This window comes from Macrotis lagotis, chromosome 5 (assembly GCF_037893015.1).
Source record: "Macrotis lagotis isolate mMagLag1 chromosome 5, bilby.v1.9.chrom.fasta, whole genome shotgun sequence".
NCBI classification, from domain to species: domain Eukaryota; kingdom Metazoa; phylum Chordata; class Mammalia; order Peramelemorphia; family Peramelidae; genus Macrotis; species Macrotis lagotis.
Genome location: NC_133662.1, coordinates 156,346,243 through 156,371,658, shown reverse-complemented (window position 1 = coordinate 156,371,658; position 25,416 = coordinate 156,346,243). Strand labels below are relative to the sequence as shown.

Sequence of the window (25,416 nt, the reverse complement as noted above, 5' to 3'; positions counted from 1 at the left end):
CTTGAGCCAGGAGCACCTGGGTCCGAATCCAGCCCCAGACACCCAGTGATCACCCTGCTATGCGGCCCCAGGCAGGCCACCCAGCCCCACTTGTCCTGCACCCTCCCCCAAATAATAATAACAAAAAATGTGTTTCAGTCTTTGTTCCAACACCATCAACTCTGTCGTGAGTGGATCACATTCTTTATGATAAGTCCATCACAAAAGTTACTTCCATATTTTTCCAGCGTTGCCATTGCTGCTCACAACTCCCTCCTTTCTTATTTCTCCACTACCATGTACTATATTTTCTCTCTCCTTTCACTCTGACTCTGCTGTAGGGTTGCTGAGTGGCACAGCAGACAGATCCCTGGTCCTGGGGCCAAGAAGCCCTGAGCCCCCATACCACCCCTTAGGCCCAGAATCCACCTGGCCCTATGGTCCTGGACAGGCCTTCCAATCCCAGCCCCTTGCAAGAAGTAAAAAAAGAAAATGTGTTATCACTCTCCCCCCATGGTCCATCCTCTCCTCCTTTATTCACATCCCCACCCCTTCCCCCTGTTCCCCCCTCCTTCGTACTCCAGATGTCTATACCCCATTGAGTATATATGCTGTTTCCTCTCCTAGCCATCTCTGATGAGAGCAAAGTTTCCCTCATTCCCCCTTGCCTCCCCCCACCTTCCATATCATTGCAATAGCTCATTGTAATAAAAAAAAATCTTATTATGTGAAATAGCTTGGACTATTCCCCCTCTCCTTTTTCTTTCTCCCATTCCATTTCCCTTTTTTTCTTATTGACTCCATTTTTACACCATATTTTATCTTCAAATTCAGCTTTCTCCTGTGCTTCAACTATAAGAGCTCCCTCTACCTGCTCTATTAACTGAGATGGTTCATATGAATATTATCAGTATCATTTTTCTATACATACAGTTCATCCTCATTAAGTCCCTCATATTTCGCCCCCCTCTCCTCCAATCTCCATGCTTCACCTGAGTCCTGTATCTGAAGATCAAACCTTCTGTTCAGCTCTGGCCATTCAAAAAGGAACCTTTGAAATTCCCCTGGTTCATTGAAAGCCCGTCTTTTTCCCTGGAAGAGGACATTCAGCCTTGCTGGGTAGTTCATTCTTGGCTGCATTCTAAGCTCTTTTGCCTTCCGGTATATTGTATTCCAAGCCCTACTAGCTTCCAATGTAGCTGCTGCTAAGTCCTGTGTGATCCTGACTGCAGCTCCACGATATTTGAACTGTGTTCTTCTGGCTGCTTGTAATATTTTCTCTTTGACTTGGGAGTTCTGGAACTTGGCTATAATATTCCTGGGGGTTGGTTTTTTGGGATCTCTTTCTCGCAGGGATTGGTGGATTCTCTCCATTTCTGTTTTGCTCTCTGCTTCTAGAATATCAGGGTAATTTTCCTGTAGTAATTCTTTGAAAATGATGTCAAGGCTCTTTTCCTGATCATGACTTTCAGGTATTCCAATAATTTTCAAATTATCTTTCCTAAGTCTGTTTTCCATATCAGTTGTTTTTTCAATGACATATTTCACATTTTCTTCTAATTTTTCATTTTTTTGGTTTTGAAGTATTGATTCCTGATTTCTGGTAAATTCATCAATCTCCCTGAATTCTATTCTTTGTCTGAAGGATTTATTCTCCTCAGAGAGTTTTCTTATCTCTTTTTCCATCTGGCCAATTTTGCTTTTTAAAGCATTCTTCTCCTCAATAACTTTTTGAACTGTTTTATCCATTTGACCTAAGCTGGTTTTTAGCATGCTCTTTTCTTCAGCATTTTTTTGGATTTCCTTGACTAGGCTGCTGACTTCATTTTCATGTTTTTCCTGCATCTCTCTCCTTTCTTTTCCCAGTTTTTCTTCTAACTCCTTCATTTGATTTTCAAAGTCTTTTTTGAGCTCTATCATAGCCTGAGCCCAATTTCTGTTTTTCTTGGAGTCTTTAGATGCAGGAGCTTGTGCTTCCTCATCTTCAGACTGAGTATTTTGATCCTTCTTGGGCTCATTTGCAAAATATTTCTCAATGGTCTTCCTCTTGTTTCTTTGTTCATTTTCCCAGCCTAAGCCTGTTTTTTTGGGGGTGCTTCCTGAGCTTTTGGGACACTCCCACAAGGCTCTCAGTGTGTGAGGTTCTGTCCTCCCTCCTGGTCTGTGAATGACCATAAGCGCCCCCCTCTGCCAAGGGGCTGAGGTGGGGGGGGGGCCTGCTGTTCTATGGGGGGGCCTAGACTGCAATCAGGATTTGAATGTGGTTAGAGCTCCAGAGTCCTGTTCCAGGGGCAGAGCTCAGCAGTCTCTCTTCACTCCCCTCCCTCAGCTCAATGGGCTCATGCCCTGGGGGCTCCTGCTTACTGGCTCCACCTGCTTCTGTTTCAGGTTCTAGGCTGCTGAAAGACCAGGCTGCTGGCTGTGTGCCCTGAGGGCTGGGCTTCACGTGCTCGCTCTGGCAGAGGTCCCCCGCTGTTCCCCCACTTTGTGCCGGTGCTCCCCGGGGTGCAGCTCAGGAGATTCCCCTGCAGCTGTGAGCTGAGGCTCCCAGCGCCCTGGGGCTGCCTCCAGGAGGCTGAAGTACTTTGGCTCTGGTGGGCCACCCCTCTGGCAGGCTGCCCCTCTGTCCCCGGGGAGCAGAGCCTTTCTGCTCTTTTCCAGGTTACCTTGAGTAGGAGAACTGCCTCACTGGGTCCCTTTGTGGGTTCTGTCTCTCGATAGTTTAGTTAGAGTCCTTAGTTCATGAGTTTTTATCAGAGAGCTCCTAAGACTCAATCCCTTCATGTCGCCATCTTGGCTCTGCCCCTCCAGTTTTTTTTTTTTTAAGAAAATTCTCCATACTCTTATTGGCGCTTGTAATTGGTTAAAGTAAATAAAATAACCCTTTGGGACCAAAATTTTTGTTTTATGAAGGAAATTACTTTTTTAAAAAATGCTAAAGAATCGTTCCTATTGTTTATAGGTATTTCTTCCTAAAGCCCCAAACCATTTATAAACAAACTGTTCAATTCATGCCCAAGATTTAAGTGTTATGTTCCATCCAGAAGAGAAACAAAATACCTCCAAACCCAAATCACAAGCAAAAAATAAAAATAAAAACATGAAAAGAGTACTAGACTTCAGATCATAAGACCAGCATTTGAGTCCTTTCTCAGTCACTTATAGCTGTGACTTTGAGTAAGTCATATGTGTTCTCTGAATCTCATAAATAAAATAAGGAAAATATTTGCAGTACATACCTCATTAGGTGGTTATCAGGATCAAATGAACTAGCATATTATAGACTCTCAGAATTAGAAAAGATTCAACAGGCCAAAGACTTCCCTTAACAATTTACCCAACTAGGGGACATCTTGCTTAAAGACCTCCATTTAAGAAGATCCTCTCTGCCATTGGAAGCAATTCATTCTACTTTTGAATAGTCCTCCTCATTAGAAATTTTTCTTGATATCACTCTTTGAAACCATCTGGTGATCAATTTGGAAAGGTCTTTAGAGGTCATCTAAGGCTAAGCTAACACTCTTATTTTTACAAACACAGGAACTGAGGCCTAAAGAGATGAAGCAAGATACAGTCATTTAATCTCTGGCTAACACAGTTTTCTCATCTCTAGCAGAGTTGTCATGAGGATAAAATGAAATATTTATCAAGTGTTTTGATTACTTTAAAATGTTATAGAAATGCTAGCTATATCATTTTCAGCATCATCATTATCATCATCATCATCAGCAGCAGCAGCAGCAGCAGCATTAATCTAGGTAACTTAGATAATAAGTAGAAAACTTAGCTTTAAAACCCAAGTCCTCTGATTCAGTGATCTTTCCATTTGTACATTTTATAGGATCAATACTTAGAGAACATCTACTCTAACCTCTTCAGTTTACAGATGAGGAAACTGAGGCCCAGAGGCATAAGTGACTTGCTTAAAGTCATGTAGAGAGTAAATATTAGACTTGGAATCTAAAGACCTATGACTTAAGAGATAGTTCTTTTGCCAAAACATTATGTTTCTGTCTTCATGTTGGCCCTTTCAATAACTTCAGACAGTATGTAGAGCACTTTACATCTATAGTGTTTTTGAATGTAAGTGGATATTAGCTATATAATTACTTCTACAACTAACACTAAATATACTGATTTAGTTGAGATGTAGGACTTGTAAGGAATTTGAAATCTTGATCTCAGCTATACCTTGAATTTTCCAATTGTCTCACAAAATATCCGAGTTGAAAGAAATGTTAGTCAAAATCATGCTGCAAATAGGAAAATGGAAACTCAGAGAGTTTGTGACTTGCCCTGTGTTTTATTAGCAAGTTAATAACAAAACTACACCTAGAATTGGAGTGTTTTTATAGAATAGATATAATTTAAGAATATTTCCAGGCAATTACACCTGGCTCCAATACAACTTGCTGATCAGCATGCACTATCTATCAGTCAATCTATGAGCATTTATTATGTACAAAGTATGTGACAAACCCCATGTTAGGTACTGAGGATACAGAAGCAAAGAACAAAAAAGTCCTTATTCTCAAGGACACCAGACTTCAGACTTGATCATCATTTTCCTATCTTAAGAATTAGAATTTTCTCAAAAATGTGGATTGTTAAAAGTATTGCTATTAGACAATGGAATCTCCTAGAATGTGCTTATACTTTTATTTCCTCTCCTCTGGGGATGGGTTTGATCTGGTCCTGGAAGATGATAAAGGGTAGATCATAGAACATGAGATCTAGAAGGGATCTGAGAGATCAAAGGATCATAGATTTGCAACTAAAAAGGTCCTCAAAGATCCAAATCCCTTATTTCATAGACTTAGGGAGCTTAAATGATTTGTCTAAGGCTAACACAGAGAGAAAGTATCAGGTTCTCTCATTCCAGATTCAAGATTATTTTCTACCACGTCTCCTAATTATGTAGTTTAAGCCTCTCATTTTACAGATGACCTTGGATACCTCCACAAATGGATGGCCTCCATAAATACCTTCACATCCAGATAAATGTAGTGACCTGATATTGACATTTTTTTTAGATTTTTTTGCAAGGCAAATGGGGTTAAGTGGCTTGCTCAAGGCCACACAGCTAGGTAATTATTAAGTGTCTGAGGCCGGATTTGAACCCAGGTCCTCCTGACTCCAGGGCTGGTGCTTTATCCACTGCACCACCTAGCTGCCCCAATATTGAAATTTTTACATAGATAATCAGATGATGACATTTATTCATCATTTCCATGGGGTCTAGATTTGAACTAAATAATTATCCTATGGAAATTTTATCTTCTAGGTATAGAAATACATAAATCTTCTATGCAACAGAATGTCATCATGGAATTCCATAACTTAATTTATGCCTAATTTGAAATAAATTTCTAAGCCAAAGTATGAGTGCACAATACAGTCATGGCATCAACTTTTGTGTTCAGAAGAGTCCTTATAAGACACGGGTTATCATTATCAATAGCTTTCTAGGTGAGGTATTCCATAGGAAGGAAAAACCTTGGAAAGCAAATAAATATAGTAGCATAGAGGTTGATAAATCCAAAGACCCAATTCCAAGGATAAAGACTCACTATTTGACAAAAAATCTGGAAAGCAGCCTGGAGGAAGTTAGATATATACCAGCAATTCAAATATGTGTCAAAATAAATTCCAAATAGTTTATGTGATTTATGTAGAAAAGGTCACATCACAAACAAATTAGAAGAGCAAGGAAATAAATACTTTTTGCAAGTATATATAGGGGAATAATTTATGGCCAAATAAAGGATAGAGAAGATCACAGAAGATCACAATTTCTGATTATGCTATTATATGAACAAAACCAATACAATTAAAACTAGAAAAGAAACCATTAACTAGAAAATTATTTTTACTTAAAATTTCTCCAATAAAGCTCTCATATATAAGATATATAAGAAACTGATTCAAATTAATAAAAAAAATCATTCTACACAAATAAATCACCAAATAATATGAAAAGACAGTTTTCACAAGAACTTGAAGTTAACAATACTTTATGAAAAGGAACTCTAAATGACTAAGTAGAGAACTGAAAATTAAAATAAATTCAAAGTTCCAATTCATATTCATGCCATCAGATTGGCAAAGATGACAAAAAGGAAATGACAATTTCTGGAAGAACTTCTGGAAAACAGACATAATAAAAATGCACTAGTAGAGAAGCTGTGGTCCAGTTCTTCAGGAAAATAATTTACAACTATATCCCCAAAATAACTAAATTATAGATATCCTCATTATTAGTTCATAGCAGCTCTATAAAAGTATAATTTTTAAAAATAGGGACAGAAATCTGACTCAAGGAAACAGCCAAGAGACTTTGACTTGGATCAGACCACTTTGGGAGCAATGAAAACTCATAATTCCCCAGTCTGTCCTCGATTATCTGGATTAGTATAATATTCAATACCCTACAAAAGCAGCTGCAAGATCAGCCTAGACCTTCCTCCTTTCTCCCCCACCCAAATGTCCAAAGTCAGGAAGTAAACTGAAAGAACTGCAGACAGAAAAAGAGCCCCACCAAATGAGCCATTATTGAATGTTCCTTGAATAGAGACATTAAAGACACAAATGCAAAAGAAGATAATGAATTCAAAACATCTGAAAGCAATGTTGCAGAGAAAGATATGAGCACAGACTCAACTAGAATTTCTAGTAGAGAAGAATGAAGGTTTTAAAAAAGAATTAAATTTTTTTTTATAAATGTGTTGAAAGTATTTGAGAAAGAAATTAGAAAAGAGATTAAAACTATAGAAGAATTGGAAAGTGAATCAATAGTTTAGCATGAAGTACAAAACCCAACCAAACCAAAAAACTCTTTGAAAATTGGAATGGACCAAATTGAGGCCAAAGACTTCATGAGACAACAAGAATTATTAAAGTCAAAAAGCTGAAAAAAAATAGAAGAAATTATAAAGTATCTCATAGCAAAAACAACTGATTTGGAGAAAAGCTCAAGGAGAAAAAATTTAAGAATCACTGGAAAAAAGTGTTATGACAAAAAAAATGAGCCTAGACTTCATATTTCAAGAAAACTTCCCAGATCTCATAGAACTAGAGGCAAATTTAAAAACTAGTCTTTATCCACTTATTTCCTGAAAAACACTCCAAGATAAAAAACTCCCAGGAATATCATCAACAAAATCCAGAGCTTCCAAGTCAAAGCAAACATACTAAAAGTAGTCAGAAAGAAACCATTCAATTTCCAAGGAAGAATTACAGTAAAGATAATATATAGTAAAGTGAAATAGCAGTCACCATTATAAAGATAAAGAAAACTTGGAATATGATATCCTAGAAGACAAAAGACATGGGCTTATAAAAACAAAGAATTATCTTACCCAGCAAAACTGATGCTACAGTTAATGCTACAGGGGTAAAAAAATGAATCTTTAATGAAGTGGAATGCTTCCAAGCCTCCCTGATGAAAAGATCAGAGCTCCAGAGAAAGGATAAACTTTAAATAAAGAGTGAGAAGAAATTCAAAAAGGTAAGTATGAATGAACTATTAAAAATGGCTAAATGAGGATAGACTCCTTACATATGTTCCTCTGAATTTTATTATCAGGAGTCATAGAGGAAATCTAAACTAGATCCAAAAGTGGGCCTGTTATGTCTTGATAATCCTAAATAAAGAAAGGAAAGTGAGGAGAAAAGGAATACATGGGAGGAAGAAGAGGAGAAAAAAGGTTACCGAAAGTTATCTCACATAATTATCTCATATAAGGTACACATCTATATAGACAAAGAAGAAAGAATGGGAAGAATAGCTAAGACTTAGACTTTGCTCTCATCATAACTGGTCAAAATAGGAGGAAAAGACAAAGTTGGTATAAGGAAAACATTTTATTATTCATCATTTACAAAATGATTATGTTATTCCAGGTAATGTTTGAACCTAGCTATATGTGTCTAGACATGTTCTAACCCAAAAGCTTACTGTGAAGATTATGCTAACCTTAGAGATGCTCCTCTGGGGTCAGGTTAACCTTAGGGGAAGTGGATGATTGCACAGCATATTTAGATACTAACCAGTTATTTTGGGTTCACCCAAAGCTTGTGTTTTGGTCTTCCCAGATTTGAATGTTTATATTTTAGTTGATGAAATACATCTCAAACAGCTCTTCTCTGAAAATTACCTGCTATATGAGACCAATGAAGTAAATGTCTTAATATTCTTATCTGAACTCTATTTAATGTAACTTCACAAAGATTCTGGAGAGAGCATCATCTTTTGCTGGCTCTCTCCTTCACCAAATACCTAATTTTTTTTCCCCAAAACTATTTCTTATTTGGGTGTTCATTCTCATGATTAAGCTAGAAGTAAGTCCTCACAAAATATACCTATAGACTGATGATTGATTGATGTTTGTCCTTTCTGGAAGAAGACTATGACATCAAGGAGATGATGCCATGAAGCTAGCACATCAATTGGATTTGAGTGAGAGGGTTCTATGCAAAGTCATCAATCTCACTTTCTCCTCTAGAACTATTGGGTCCAGTGGGCAGATAACACTTAAATGATGAGATTTGTCCTTCATTAATAAAGGACACCATGATACCAGGAAGTGATGTCTTGACAAGCACATGAATTGGATTTGAGTGAGGGGGTCTGTGCAAAGTCACCACCCTCACTTTCTCCTCCAGAGTCATCTGGTCAGATATGGATCAGGATGACTGGAGAAGGCCCCAGATGCAAGACAATCAGAGTTAAGTGACTTGCCCAAGGTCATATAGCTAGTAAGTATCAAATGTCTGAGGCTAGCTTTGAACTGACTCTAAGGCCAGTGCTCTATCCACTGCACCACCTAGCTGCCCAGATACACCAAATATGTACAAAAATATAGCTCCTCTTGAGGTAGCAAAGAAAGAAGCAATTATTAAGTTTGTATTACAAAAAATTAAAGTAAGACATAGTTCCCATTATCAAGGAGGTCACAGGCAAATGGGGGAGTCAAAATATATGGAAGGTTTTGACTACAAGTCAGGTGTTAAAGTCTCATGCTCCTCAGAGTATAGATACTATAAATACCTCTCTTTAATATCATTCTCCCTAATAAAAATATAGTCATTTTTAGATATTGAATCATTTGACAAGGCCAAGGACTTTGGTGGCAAAAAATTTTTCTCTTCTGTGTCTTTAGTAGTTGTGGCTATAGCCAAAATAGCTATGAAGATTGCTTCCCAGTATGATGACTAAGGGCACTAGACTGAAATCTTTTTCCAAGATTCTTAGACTCAGCTTCTTGGGATGTCTCAATCCAGATCCAAAAGGAGATGGTGATCAGGGTGGTAGTATTATTTCCTGTTCACCTCAGGTTCACTTGCTGTTCCATCTAGGCTATTTGCCTGTCCTGTTTGTGGGACCTGGAATCAGGAAGACCTGAATTAAAATCTGTCCTCACTTACCAGATATGCATCCTGGGCAAGTCACTCTCTATCTGCATAAGTTTCCTTTTCTATAGCGGGGATAATAATATCACATGTACCCTAGGGTGTTTGAAAGGAGCTGTAAAGCACCTTGCAAATTTTAATGCACTACTTAAAAACTAGCTATTACAAAACAAAGGAAACCTAGTACAGAGCCCTGTAGCACATAAATTTAAAGTTGATCTAGAAATGAAGACTAAGAAGCAGCATATCTCCAGAAAAGAAGGAAGAGAACCAAGAGAGAGCAATGTGATGAAGACTCAAAGAGGGACTGGTGCTTTGGAGGAGAGTGACTGAGACAGTCAAATGTTGTAAGAAGAATGAAGACTGAGAAAGGTCAGTGTATTTAGGATGATAAGATCGTAAGACCATAGATCCAGACCTAGAAAATACCTCAGAAATCATCTATTCTAATTACTTCAGTTTACAGATGAGGAAATTAAGGCATAGAAAGATTTGGCCATCCCAAGGCCAAACAGGTAATAAATGTTAGAGATCACTAGAAATCTTCAAAGGAGAAGTTTCATTTGAGTAATGAGATCAGAAGCCAAATTTAAAGGGATTGAGAAGTGAATGGAAAGTGAGGAAATTGAAGTAAAGCATGTGTACAGATTTTTTTCTGAGAGTTTGTGAAAGAAGGAAGATATAAGTGTTGAAAGAATATTAAGATTGAGCAAATGTTTGTTTTGTTTTAAGCATGAGGGAGATCTGAGTATGTATGGAAATATAAGGAAAGGATCCATTAGATGAGATTTTGAAAATTAGAGAGGTAGAAGGAATGATCCAGAAGAGATGGAATAAACTGTGTTCAAGCAAGCACATAAATAGGAGAAAGGACATCTAGATGGAAACAAAAGAGGAGGGAGTTGGGGAGGAGAAAATGATTTAAAGGAAAGAATTCAAGAGAAGAAGGAGTTTCCAATAGATACCTTTTTTTTCCCCCTAGTAAAATATGAAGTGATTACTTCAAAATCATCTGTGGAGAGGGAAAGGAGAGGAGTGGGATAGGTGATCTAAGAGGAAGTGTTAAGAAAAGGTTTGGTCCAGATACTATGGGGAGTGAAATGGAAAGTCAATCAGATGAGTAGATAATTGGTATCAATGAAGGCCCACTTGAAGTTAATTCAATCAGTAGAGTGATATGACTCCCTTCAATGAAGAGCAGAACCAATAGGTGATGGGAGTAATCTGGGATTGAAGTTTCAAAAAGGTGATAAAGAAATGGACAATGGTCTCAAAGATAGAGGAAAGTGCAAAGCTGAACTAGTTAACTGTAGGGTAAAGATTTTGAACTGAAGAAAATGAGACCAGAACAAGTGTGGGAAAATATGGATGGATAGAGCAATTAATAATCATAGCTAAGGATGAAGAATTGTTGGCAGAAAAGTGATGAACCAGGGGTGAGAATGAGTTGTATATTTTCAGTCATGGCTCATGTATTTTATTTGATATTGTTTGTTCTGATTGAAGGTTTCTATTTGGGGGAGCAGAACTGGGGGAGTCAGAGTTGCAGGACAGTGATTGTCACCCAGAAAAAAAGTAGAGTATTGGTGAAACACTTACAGTGTTTCTGCCCCCCAGAAGAGAGCAGAAGGAAGTTCAGAAGGGGATAGAGACAAAAAGGAATATTTTATTATTTTGGCATTAACTATAACCTATACTTAAAATGTACTTAAGAGAAGTTCACAGTTTCATGTACATTCTTTTTTTCCTATTCTTTATGTATTGAGTCATTCAAGTTTGTTAAATTCATAATGAAAAAGAAATAAAAAATAAAGAAAAGGGAAAGGATGACTCAGAAGGTAATAAAGAACAGACAGCAGGATCTAAGTAGGTTGATATATCAAAATAAAAGGAAGCTCATGGTAGGAGAGGCAAATGAATGACATGAGTTGGAAAGGCTAGAGAGGAACAATATGAAACATGAAGCATGCCTATTTGGTCTCTCTCCTGGATCCACATGAGCTGGGGAGGTTAGGGGGATGGGTAGGTGAGGGTAAATCCAATACAGAAATATTGATTTCAGAATTGTCTAACTAAAGTTTTCTTGAATTTTTCTATCATAAATGTCCAATCAAATTGTTTGCATCTTAATGATGTTGACACTGATACTGATACTGTCCTTCGTTCTTGAAGACCATGACATCAGGAGGTTGATGCCATGATACTCACATGAATTAGATTTGAGGGGGAGGGGCATTGCTGTGTTAAGTCACCAACCTCACTTTCTCCTTTGGAACCATCCGATTCAGTGATCAGATATGGGTCAGGATGAAATGGCCCTGAATGTGAGGAAATTGGGGTTAAGTTACACACAGCTAGTAAGTGTCAAGCATCTGAGACCAGATTTGAACTGGGTTTTCTTGACTCCAGGGCTGGTGCACTATCATTGTACTACTTAGATATTTATGTATCTTAACAGGTGCTCAACAAATCCTTGTTGAATTGGAGTTTAATTAAGCAATATCTCTTGAGATCCTATCTACTAATAGAGGGAGGAATCAGTTTTTCTTTACTGGAGAGTGTATGAGTGTGCACACACGTGTGTGTGTGTGTGTGTATGTATGTGTGTGCATGTGCCTGTATGTGTGTGTGTGTGTGTGTGTGCTAGAGCCAAAGGAAGGAAGAGAAGGGACGAAATGTTGAGGGACCATGGAGGATACAAGTTGTAATTAGCGGCTTTCAGATGATCTGTGGATTTTAGGAATATAACCTATCTTTGTATCCCACTTCTCATTGTGATTTTCATGAATAATCAAGTTGACCATAACTTCTGGTGCCATATCAGCTATTATGAATGGTCCAAGTTCTTCTTGATTGCATGAATATTATTGGCATGTTTTGATTTATAAACCCAGAAAAAGCCAAATTAAATGTAGGATCATCGCTTATACTCCTAATTTAGACACTGAGGAAGTTTATGAGATACGAATGAATGGATCTTCAGTGGAGAATCTTGATTTCCAAAGTGCAATTTAAAAGCATAGAAAAGAGACCCCCCCCACCTCTTCTGTTTATGCATGCATTGGCTAAAATAACACATAGCAAATAGAGTACATAAGTTAGCATAACTAATTTTGCATAGGTTTATATGTAATTTGTTACTTTAAATATTTCAGTAGAGTGATTACCATAGCAACCCTCCCATCTTATGATGGGAGAACAACCAGCCAAGTGCAAGTGCATGCACATATACCAGTCACACACACACACACACACACACACACACACGCACACGCACACGCACGCACACACATTCACTCATACCCTGTGAACTCCAGGACTTTTTATGACAATAAAAAGTGAATGTTCTATGATTGGCATATTTTTCTCAGGTTTTTTTTTTTACTCATTAAAAAAAGAGAAAACTTATTACCATTCTCTCCTCAACATTTTCCTCTTCCTTTCTTCAGCTTGTTTTCTCTCTATCCCTCTGAAATGTTGGAAACAGCTCATGCCTCCCCCAGAATCTACAGATATATGTTCCTGACAGTAAACCTACGCTATGCAAATGTTTAAATGGCAAAAACTTCTATGTTTTAAGAAATGAAGTCAATCCAGAAGAATCTTGCTTCAGATGAAAGAGCAGAGGGTAAAAGTCACCATCACTTCCCAGTGTGAATATAAATACTGTCTCATTGCACATTGTCTAGTGGCTTTAATTTGAAGTAAACTTGACTAAGTGAGTACTTGTCCAGTGGAGGGGATTCTTTCGAGGGACAGGATCCCAAATTGTGATGCAGAAGCCCTTTATGCCCATTCAGCACTCCCAGAGATCCAGTTTATTTCTGTTTTTCTTTCTGCTCCACAGAACCACAGAATCTCAGTGTGAGTATTTTATTTCATCTATTTTAATTTATATCTGATTAGGGCTTCTGGGGAGGGGAAACCTAGCTATAGGGTTAGTCCATACCATCTTTGTATATAGTCCTAATGAATAGAGAGTTTCTCATCATGGAGTCTAAACTTCTCTCTGTAATTTCTACAAATTCATACTAGTTTTGGACTCTGGAAGCCAGCCTGACAAGTCTAATTCTTTATGATTCCCATGATCTGTATTTTCATTGTATCACAAAATGACAGTCTGGGGTAATGAAGTATGGAGTAATGAAGGGTATTGGATGAAGGAATATTCATTCATATGCTATCTATAGAAATGTAGCCTGTCATTTTTAATTATCCAGGAAGGGAGTATAATATCTGATTTATCCATCAGGGGGCTCTGTACTCATTACTAGGCAAATGTCTCATCAGAATCTTATTGGAATGAATTCAGAATAATCTCCTATACCATGAAATCACATAATTCCCAATAGCTTGATAAATTAAAACTCAGATTATGAATTTAGATGAGAGAATGATAAAGTGTTGGTGAGAAAGATACATTCATTTCTCTGTTGGATTTCACTGGGGAGATTATTATCATTATATAAGCCGGATGAGGAGGAATTCAGATGGCAAACAAGGATAGGTTTAGCCCAGTGACTCAACCTGCTCTGTCTCTTTGATTCAAGTAATGAATACTGTGAAGAAGGAGCAATTCATGAAGACGAAGGCTTAGGGAGCACCAGGAAGTGAGATTATGTGAATTGAAGTTAAGGGATAGAATGCTGTGAGATAGTGCAAAACAGAACTGGAAACACTGAATGGATAGCTTCTGGGGGACACTGAAAATATCAGCTTATACATGGCGATGAGCAGAAGGCAAAGAATATTTGACTCTATAGCAAATATCCAGATTTCACTATAGCAAGATTGATGCTCCATATAGTCACAACCACAGACACATAGTTCTAGGCCAACATTGTCTTCCAGATAGCTGCTACAGTTTTCAAACAAATGAACTACACTAACTTAATTGAGGAATTTTTGTGATCAAAATTAAAAATGGCAACATAATGCCAGGAGTGACATTATAAGCAGGGACTGTAGGCTAACCCTATTTTTAATGTGACTGGGATCAAAAAAGGAGTTGCTATGCCATATGGAATTATTTGGGTATAATATATCCAATGCCACAATCCTTAGAACCTCTTAATATCTATGACCCAGTTAGAAAGACAGAAGAAGTGGCAGGAGCCTGTACCTGGGGTTAAAGAGTGTATCTTCTCAAAGGAAAAGTAAAAACCATAAGAAGTTAGCTGCATGTCAAATACATTTTTGTGACATCACTTCAGGTATATGCCTATTGTATCTTTTTTCCCCAAGGCAATGGGAATAAGTGACGTGTCCAAGGTCACACAGAGACCATTATTAAGTGTCTAAGGCCACATTTGAACTCAGATCCTCCTGACTCCTGGACCAGTGTGTCACCTAGCTGCCTCTTACCCGTTGTATCATTTTTTTACCCATTATATTTTACCCAAAGTAACTGTTCACAAGTAAATGATAAGGTGCTCAATGAATAAATTCAATCATAAATCTTAGACTATATATGAAAGGTCTTCAAACTAGAATGATATTGCATAAGAACCCTGCTTAGATAAGCTAACAAAACTTGGACAAAAAGCATTCAAGAAATTAGAGCAGTATATTCCCAGTATAATTCCTAAGGAAAAACTTCCTCAGAGGAGGAGAGACCTTGACTTCAGCATTGGTCAAGTCCTTTTTCTCCATCCCATTTGGCAAGAGAAAGACCTTATGAGCTTTTAGGCAATCTGACAATTCTGGATATCTCATCTTCCCATCAGTTTCTTTATAGTGTCTCCATATCAGCCCAAAGAGCCAAGCACAGATGAAGACACATTCTTGAGTAAGCACCTTCCTAATGGGAGAAGAGAATTTCCATCAACCAGGAGCTGTGTGTTACTCCTTTAATACTTGGGTTTTTACTTTTCCCTAAACTTTGAACTTTCCCTGAACAGATTTTTTTTGGGGGGTGCTTTGTATCAATTATTATTATACCAACTAGTAAATATCTCTTTCCAAAACCAACTTAAAGTTAGCTGACTAAATTAATTCCAAACTAATAATCTTGATGAGGGGAAAGCACACCAGGGGTGGGGAATCCTGCCAAAAATATTAATCGCCTCCAATCTCTTGGAGGGCAGGGTACCTTTAGAACCCTGAGAGAGGAGATGTGAGATAAATTCTGGTGACATGACACATCAATAGGAGTTGAGAGCCTATCAACTGGTTTTTGTCAAAAATATTAGTATATGCTTTTAGCTTGATCATTTGTATTTTGGTAATTCAATTTCTGTCCCTTTTCTTTTTTGATCAATTCATACTAATTTTTAAAAATTATTTTTGAATTTTACAATTTTCCCCTTAATCTTGCTTCTCTCCCCCCATCCCCCCAAAGAAGGCAGTCTGTTAGTCTTTACATTGTTTCCATGCTATACATTGATCTAAATTGAATGTGAGAGAGAGAAACCTTATGCTTAAGGGAAAAAAATATGAGATAGCAAAATTACATAATAAGATTATGGTTTTTTTTAAATAAAAGGTAATAGTCTTTGATCTTTGTTCAAACTTCACAATTATTTCTCTGGATACAGATGGTATTCTCCATCAAAGATACCCAAAAATTGTCCCAGATTGTTGCACTGATGAAATGAGTAAATCCATCAAGGTTGATCATCACCCCTCATGTTGCTGTTAGGGTGTACAATGTTCTTCTGGTTCTGCTCATCTTGCTCAGCATCAGTTCATGCAAATCCTTCCAGGCTTCTCTGAATTCCCACCCCTCCTGGTTTCTAATAGAATAATAATGTTCCATAACATACATATACCACAATTTTTTCAGCTATTCCCCAGTAGATGGACATTCACTTAATTTCTAGTTCTTTGCCACCACAAACAGAGCTGCTTAAATTCATGCTAATTTTGATCAGATTGGCTGTGTTAGCTTTTCAAAGAACCAGTTTTTGATTTATTCTTTCTATAGTCATATGCATTCCACTTCTATATGCCTTTAATTTTCAAGATTCCCTCACTTATGCTTATTTGGGGTTATTACTTTGATTATTTTTCTCACTTTCAAAAATTATATATTACATAGTTTATGAATGCTTTTTTATCTTGTTATTATTTTGTTACATACATTTCTTGTATATGGCACATTATTGGGTCTCATATTGTTGCCACTGGCATCTGGGGTAACCAGATAAGCATAGGAATTTGGGGGCCTGGTCTCTGGGATGTTAAAACTGCTCAGGATTTTATTATAGCAAATTATTACAAATATACAGGTTAAAACTCCTAGAAAAGCAATAACCACTTTAAGAATAGTCTAGGTGAAGTTTGAGTGAAAATGTGTATGTGTGTGTGTGTGTGTGTGTGTGTGTGTGTGTGTGTGATAGAGCTAGAGAGAGAGAGAGAGAGAGAGAGAGAGGGAGGCAGGCAGCCATGAGATTTGGCTTAGTCTGGCTACATGGCATGGCGGAGGCCCATGGTTCTCCACATGGCCTAAGAAAGAACATGAGAAAAACCTAACCTGCTAGTCAAAGAAGAAGGAAAGAAAAAGAAAGAAGCAGCAGGGTTTCCTGTTAAATATTCTTCTGTGATAGGTTGGGCTGGGGTGGCGCTTGGTTTCTTACACCTTGGGCCTGGTATCTTCTGAAAGGCAAGTTACTTACTGGTCCTTCCTGTACTGAGGTGCTCCACTCCCAAGTTCAACATGTTATTTCCTTTCATACCAGTGTCTGAGGCCAAGGTTAGGTAAAGGGGAAAATGGGGGACAAGATATAACAACAGGGTCAAGGGGAGACAGAATAAAATCAATAGGGGTCAGTTTATATTTGAGGAGCAAACAGCCTTCCACAATGAACAAAATTTTAACAGCATTAAAAGATTACAGATTTTGTTTCTGCTGTATACATAATTCTCTACATCAATATTCTTATTGAGCAGCTAAGTGGCACAGTGGATAGAGCACTGAGCTTAGAATCAGGAAGATTCATATTCATGAGTTCAAATCCAGCCTCAGATACTTACCAGCTCTGTGACCCTGGAAAAGTTATTTAACCCTGTTTAACCTCAGTTCCCGTGTGTAAAATGAGTTGGTGGAGAAGGAAATGGCAAACTACTTTAATATCTTTGCTAAGAAAACACCAAAAGGCAGTCACAGAGAGTTGGCTACAACTAAAAACACTGAAAAACAACAAATTCTTTTCTTCACTGTCTTTTGTTGGATTATTTAACCCAAGTTAGGATCTTTAGGCTTTATGTTTTTCTCCATTTTTCCTTTCATATTGGGTTTTATTCTCTTCCTTTTTTTAGTCAATAATTTATTTCTATAATAATTAGTTATTTTGACACACACTATTTCAGGTTCTATCCATTCCCTCAGGTTCTTTCCTGATTCTCTTCCTCCCCAGCTCATTCTCAATTATATGCCCTATTAAAAAAGTTCATTGAATCTACTTATTAGGTTTTCTTTCTTACATGTTTATGCATTTATCCCCCTCTTTTGACCTTGATCTTTTCCTTCTCCATTAAGTAAGCAGCTCAAAGATGTGTTTTTTAACTCATCAATATAATATTCTTATACTCATTTTTGTTTATATCCTCCTTTAAATATTGACCCAGTCCTCTAGCTAATGGATAGGAAAAGTGAGGCAAGAAAGGTAAAGTGATTTATCCAAGAACACCATGGTATAAGTAGCTAAGCTGGAATTCTGACTCAGGTCTACTGATCCTAAATACAGAGATTATTCCATGTCCCCAGATTCAGTCCCCCAGAGTTTGATTCAGGGTCTCCTTTTTAGGAAAATCACATATATGATTGTTATTCCCTTGTAGGTAATTAATTTGCTGCTGAAAAAGATGTGTTCAAATTGAATAGTTGAATTTAGCTACTTTGAAGGGGTTTTTTAATATATAGAATATTTTTAAAGCAGGATACAAGTGACTCTCAATATCTTCCAAGCCTTATCTTCCTCTATTATCTTACACAAGTCCTCAGTTCCTTTTGTTTTATTTTTTTTTTTTTTTAGGTTTTTGCAAGGCAATGGGGTTAAGTGGCTTGCCCAAGGCCACACAGCTAGGCAATTATTAAGTGTCTGAGGTTGGATTTGAACTCAGGGACTCCTGACTACAGGGCTGGTGCTCTATCACTGTGCCACCTAGCTGCCCCAGTTCCCCTAAACCCTTGCTGATATATTTATATATTTATATGGTGCTATAGGTATTTTACAGAACACACCATCCAAACATTAAAACAACCCTCTGAGCTAGACACTTGTAGACATTATTACCCACATTACCCAGGCTGAGAAAATGATTCTCAGAGAGGTCAAGTGACTTGCCCTAAGTCTCAGAACTCATAAAGAGAACTGGATTTGGGATTCAGGTCCCTTGAATGGAATTAAGGGCTCCTTTTCTTTATGCCATCCAGTTTCCCTGCAGTTCTCTTTTTCAAGTACTGTTCCTCTCTGATCCTCCCTTATTTATTTATTTGTTTGTTTATTTGTTTATTCATTCACTCATTCATTCATTCATTCATTCATTCATATATATATATATTTATTTGTTTATTTACCTATCGATTCATTCATTTATTTATATAAAAGGGTTTTTTTTTGCAAGGCAATGGGATTCAGTGGCTTGCCCAAGGCCACACAGCTAGGTAATTATTAAGTGTCTGATTTGAACCCAGGTGCTCCTGACTCCAGGGCAAGGTGTTTTATCCACTGCGCCACCTAGCCGCCTCAGTCCTCCCTCATTTAAATCAAGGATCAGGACAAGACTTCCTAGCACCCACACTGACATCATCTTCCTCTGAAATATTGTAGCATTTACTTCCTATACTATGATACTTGACTGTTTACATCTATACATTTCTTATTTTTTCATGTTTCCTCAACTGATTATAAGGTCCTTGAGAATAGAGGCTATCTTCATTTCTTTGTATATCCTCTAATCGGCATGACCAAACATGTTGAATAACTATTGGTTGAATGATTTGATGTTCTTTTGGAAACACATTCTTGTTTTTAAGAACATATTTATTTTATTTGCTTTTAATTTCAAGGATATGGTGTTGGGAAGTTTTCACAAAAGGCATTGAACTCCCCTGTTCTCACTTTTTCCTTTTCTCCTCTCTGGGGTTTTCATGATGGCCATCTTTTTGAAAGGGTCATGGACAGTTGGACATTGACAGAAAGAAGGAAGCCATCAGACCCTAGGAGTTCTAACATCTCCAAGGCTCCATATATATGCAAATCGCTTAACAAATTTCAAACAAAGTAACAGTAACATAGCCCAGTTTCCCAGGGTAGGGTAGGCACAGAAGGACATTGTTCCAGTTTAGCAGGGGGTATGACCTAATCCCTGCTTCCTTCTGTCCTGAAGTCCTTTCCTCTTGCTCCAGTGCTTAAGGCCCCATCAGCTACATGGGATAAAATCTCTTAGCAGTTGAATGCCCACCATTTTCAGTTCAGGCTATGAAATTGTGTGTGTGTGTGTGTGTGTGTGTGTGTGTGTGTGTGTGTGTGTGTGTAAGAGGGAGATAGAATTAAAAAAAATTGGAAGAAGGGAGGAAGTGGGTTTGAGGGCTAAAAAAAGGCAGAATAATAAGTAGAAAAAGAGATGTTAGAAAGTTTTGTTAATGAAATTCTTATGAAACAGATTTTAAATCTCAAGGTTTTAAATATATACAATTAAAATTTTGCATGAATAAGATGGATAAAGATTAACCTTAAAAGGGAAACTGGGGGAAAATATTTTCAGCAAAATTCTCTAATATATCTCATTTCCAAGATATATAAAGAAATGATTCAAATTTATAAGAATAAGAGTCATTCCCCAACTGGTAAATGGTCTAAGGATGTGAACAGGTAGTTTTTAAGGGAAGAAACACAGGTTATTTATAGCCATGTTTTTTTAAAAAACTCAAAATCATTACTAATTAGAATAATGCAAATTAAAGCAATTCTTGAGATTCCATCTCACACCCATCATCAATTGGCAAAGATGACAAAAAAAAAGAAAAATGATAAATGTTTGAGGGACTGTGGAAAATTGATTTGCTATTGGTGGGCCTGTGAACAAGTCTAATCATTCTTTTTTAAATTTTTACTAGTATTTATTTTTTCCAATTTTTCCAATTTTTCACATTCATTTAAAAAATTTTGAGTTCTAAAATTTCCCTCTTCCTTTTTTCTATCCCTCCTCCATAAATAGGTAAGAATTTAAAAATAGGTTATTTATGTGCAATCATATTAAATATATTTCCATATTAATCATGTTGTGAAAGAAGATATAGACCTAATTATTGGGGAAAGCACCTGGGAATTATGCACCAATGTTACTAACCAGTACATGTTCTTTGATCCACTTATAGTACTATTAGATTTAGACTTAGATAAAAATATATATCATCTTTTTTTGCGATGATAAAAACAAAACTAGAAGCAAAAGAGATATTCATTAACTGAAGAATGGCTGTATAAATTGTGATAATATATAAATAAAATGGAGTACTATTTTGCTAAAAAATGAGGACATACATGTTTTCAAAGAGATAAAACAGGATTCATATGAATTTATATAGAGTGAACTAAGCAGAACTTGGAATATAATTTATATCATGATATAAATAGAATAAAAACAAGTAGTTTTAAAGAATTTCATAAACTGATCATGAATGAAAGGAGCAAAACTAGGACAAATTATACACTAGCAGTACCATAAAAATGAACAACTCTGAAAGCTGTAATGGCTATGATGAATACAATGATTATCCGTGATTGTAGAGGACTGATAATAAACAAATTACCTTCTGACAGAGAAGTCATAATTTTAGGGTACAGAAATGAGAGATACACATTTTTGTATGCAGTTGATTAGGGAATTTGTTTTACTTGACTATACATACTTTTTTATAAGAAATTTGGTTTCAATTATCTTTTTTTTTTATAAAGTGTGAGGAGGTGAAAGGTTAATGTTTAAGTTCTTTGTTCTAGTTCAATCTATTACATTCACACACCACATTTTATTTGGCCATTTGCCCATTGTCTAAGAGAAAATCTAAGACACCCATCCTGTTGGATGCTGATTTTTTATTTTCGCCCTCTCCTTCTTTTAATATTCTTACCTGGGGAAGCTTGTTTCACTTGTGACATTCTTTCTAGGATTATCCTCACCCTTCATATCCCCTGCTCCCTCTCCTTAATTGTTTTACCTGTTGAGTTTGAGGTAGACCAATGTGTACAATGGGTTGAAGATCAATGTAAATACAAAATGTGTCTTACAAGTTCAGTCCTCCTTTATCCGTTTCAGATAAGAGTTAGGAAGGGCCATCTGATATTCCTCTTACACTTCAAATCTTGCCTTAGACACTGTGTGACCCAAGAAAAGTTATTTAACCTCATTTTACCCCAATATCAGCACCTACCTCTTAGGGTTTCAGTGAAACACTGAACTTTGAACCTTTCCCCTTTTTTCCATGATTGCATCTTCTCCTCACATATACCAATTATGAGAAATAGTAGGTTCTCAATGAATATTTGTTCTACTGTTAAAATAGTAGTATTACCTTATCATGTGCTCAAAATTACTTACCTTTATAAGTAAATAGGTCTTCTGGACTCTTGTATTTGTATTTCAAAATTCCTACTCAACTACAATTATTTTCATCAGAAATTCTTGAGAGTCCTTTATTCCATTAAAGATAGATTTTTTTCTTCCTCTACAAGATTATATTCACCATTGAAGTGGAACTTATTCTTGGTTGTAAACCATGACTTTTGCCTTTTGCAATACTGTATTCTAAGATTACCTCTTATTTTTAATAAGATATCAAGAAGTCTTGTGTGATCTCAACTCTAGTTTTTCAGTACTTGAACAATTTTCTTTTGTGTACCTGCAGTATTTTTTCCTTGAAAATGGTAGCTCTGGATTTTTGCTGATTACTTTCAGTAGGTGATGGATTCTTTCTGAAGTGACTAGCTCTAATATATCTGGGGAATTTTCATTTGTTTCTTGAAACATTTGTAAGGGAATCTAATAATTCTTAAATTATACTTCTCTGATCTCTTTTTTTTTGGTCAGTTTTTTTTTTGTTTTTGCAGCATTGGGGTTAAAGTAGCTTGCCCAAGGCCACATGGCTAGGTAATTATTAAGCGTCTGAGATCGGATTTGAACTCAAGTACTCCTGACTCCAGGGCTGGTGCTCTATCCACTGCGCCACCTAGCTGCCCCCAGTTACTTTTTATGAAAGTTTTTATATTTTCTTTCATATTGATTATTTTTGATATTGATATATTTCTTGCTATTTCCTGGAGTCACTGATTTCTGTTGGGTCTATTCATAGAATCCATTTCTTGAAGATTTAAGCATTTTTCCCCTTGTTACTCATTTTTCCATTCTCCCCCCTCAAACTTTTATTTTTATCTCTTCATTTATCTTAAGAAAAATGTCTTCAAGGCTTTTTCAGGGGTGTCCTTTTTCAAGGGAGTCCTCCACTATTGTTACCTCTGGCCATAGATCACTACACATGTCCTGGGAGACTATTTTGCACCGATGCTGGTTTTGATAGGAGGGTCCCCTTTCATATTGCTTTTGGTGGATTTTTTATGAAGTTCTAGGGTAAAAGAAATCACTTGTAATTTCTCGTTGGATTTCTTGATCATTTAGTTTGGCATGAGCTTCAGGGTTTTGCTGGAGTAGGCACATGTAATCTGGGTGGTTTGGCCCCAACTCAATCAGCCAAGTTGGCTGCGAGTCTCCTATGCCACTCTTTGAAAGCAAATATTAGTAGTAATGTAGTGAGGCTTCTTATTTCAATCACATGAGACTTTGAGTAAAACAATTGAGTTTTGAGCAACTATCAACTTGAATTCTTCTTTGAGGTCATGGTGTACAATGAACTGTCTATCTCATTGTTTATACATAAAAATGGATAGATTTGCTTAACAAATTTGGCCTTAAAAATGCTGAAATTTTAATAATGAAATCAGATAGGCATATTGTATGCTTCCATGCAGTAGGCTATGTGATGTACTAGAAAGACACTGAATTTTGAATAAAAAAGGACAATTCAATTCCTGGCTCTGACACTTCCTAGCTATGTGACCATAAGCAAGTCTCTAAAATTTTCTCAAACTGTTTTCTTATCTGTCAAATAGGAAAATAATACTTCTACTAGTGTCTAACAGGGTTATTGTTAGGAAGGCACTTGATAAATTTTAAGGTTATATATAAATATAAGCTACTGTTTTTCAGGAATCTACAAATGGATTATCTGTAGTAGCTTGGCAACTTTTGTCCTAGACCTACCTGAATCCTAGACTGAGAAAAGTAGAAATGAGCTTAATTAAGAAAAGAAAATGTGCCACAGATAAGGGGGTTGAGTATATTAAGTGACCTAGTGTCTCAAAAAGTATTTTAGATGAAACAGAAATTTTTTTAAAATAGTTTGATTATTCTTTTCATTAGCATGAATAAATAGTGACAAAATTATTTCACCACATTATTTTCTGATTCTAAATGACATGCTTAGAGGAAATTCTTGTCTTCCTTCAAGGACCAACTCAGACACCATCCCTTCCATGAAGCTGTTTTTGATTCCTCCCCAGCTAGAAGCAATCCCTCCCTTTTCAAATTTCTCAGGCTATTCTGTTTCAACTTTCCTATATATCTACCAAATTTTAACTTGTTGAGTTATGAGTATACTTATCTTACTTGTCTCTACCCTAAAGATGATAAATTCTTCAAGGAAAAGGCTATGTCATTTATCTTCAATGTTCAGCATGGTGCCTTGAATGTGGTAGATATTTGATAACAGTTTCTTAAAGGAATTGGCAAAGAAGGCATCACCAAGTGTAAGTATGACTGAAAAGGAAGTAGGCCAGCCATATGTCCAAAATGATGGATAACAGATGGACAAGTGCTCCCATGTGTACCCACAAAACGCTGAAATAACAAAACTAGTGAAGGTTCTCCAGTACACTGGATGGATCCCTCTATAGTGCAATTATGGAAAGACAATGATAAGATTTGCACAGGGTAATAAATGTATAGGGGCTGTTGATTTTTACAAGTAGAAAGAGTATTATACCAATAAAGTCATGAACTTGTCATCATACTTAAGATAAATTAAACTGACTATTAAAAATCACTGGGAACCTAAGCCTTGGAATAAAAGTATTTTTTCCTTCTCCAGTACATTAAATGACTTAATTTATTTTCTTTTATTGAAATAAGATCCAGTCTCAGAAAGTATGTATCCTTGACGCAGTAGAAACCAACTGAAAATGGAATCATCTGTGTGGGCAGGGGAGAAACACCCATGCAGAACCAAAGTAAGGACCATTGAATCTTTATTCATATTACATTTTACATTTTGGGAAAATTGCAAGTGTCCAATGCCAATGAGGGATTGACCGAATGGATGTAATTATTACTAACACACTGTCTGTTTGAGGCAACTGCTGTTTTTGGTGACATTAATGTAATAGGGAACCTCAAACCAGAGTTTGCTTGGGATGTTTTCCTTTCAAGTTTATATGAGACATCTCAGTAGAGCATTACAACCACTTAAGATTAAAAGCATTATCAATTGTCTTAGAATAAGCTAATGTCTTCATACAAGTAACAGAAATGGAATGTGCATTCTTCTCAGACTAAATGAAGCAACAATTACATAAATTTACACCTTAAGAGTTAAGAATTATTATCTATGATATGGTTCTGAATAAAGAAGCCTTTAGCACACAATGAATGAAATGAATTTCAAAATGAAAGGTATGCTTCCATTTGTCACTTTGGAGGCAGAGGCCCCTGCCTTCTTTCTGAGAGCTTTCTCTGCTATGCTGCCCATATTTGTTAGAGGATGAGGGATGTTCATTGGAGACACAACCAAATTCTTCATACTGGACTTCAATCTCATTCTGATTTAGGTCTCTCTTTGCATTCTTCCATACCTAGAAATACAGACAAAAAGTGTTTTTTGGGGGTTTGGTTGGGTTTTTTTATTTGAGCATTAAGATAAAATAAAAATTTGGGCATCAGGAAGCAATATATTGCATTGAAAAGAACATTGGT

The 25,416-nt window shown here is 36.6% G+C and overlaps 1 protein-coding gene across 5 annotated transcripts in view; it reads right to left on the bottom strand.

Moving 5' to 3' along the window:
• Window positions 1-21,038: 21,038 nt before the first annotated feature.
• The window catches only part of AIG1 (androgen induced 1), a 344,302-nt gene continuing 339,924 nt past the window's right edge, over window positions 21,039-25,416 (bottom strand). Inside the window, exon 5 of one of the 5 annotated variants that reach the window (XM_074187738.1) lies at window positions 21,039-25,295. In XM_074187738.1, the coding sequence (XP_074043839.1) occupies window positions 25,268-25,295 (28 nt within the window). In that variant the 3' untranslated portion in view covers window positions 21,039-25,267. The remainder of the gene's footprint in view (window positions 25,296-25,416) is intronic. The other 4 variants (XM_074187736.1, XM_074187734.1, XM_074187732.1 and 1 more) reach the window with 4 other exon arrangements.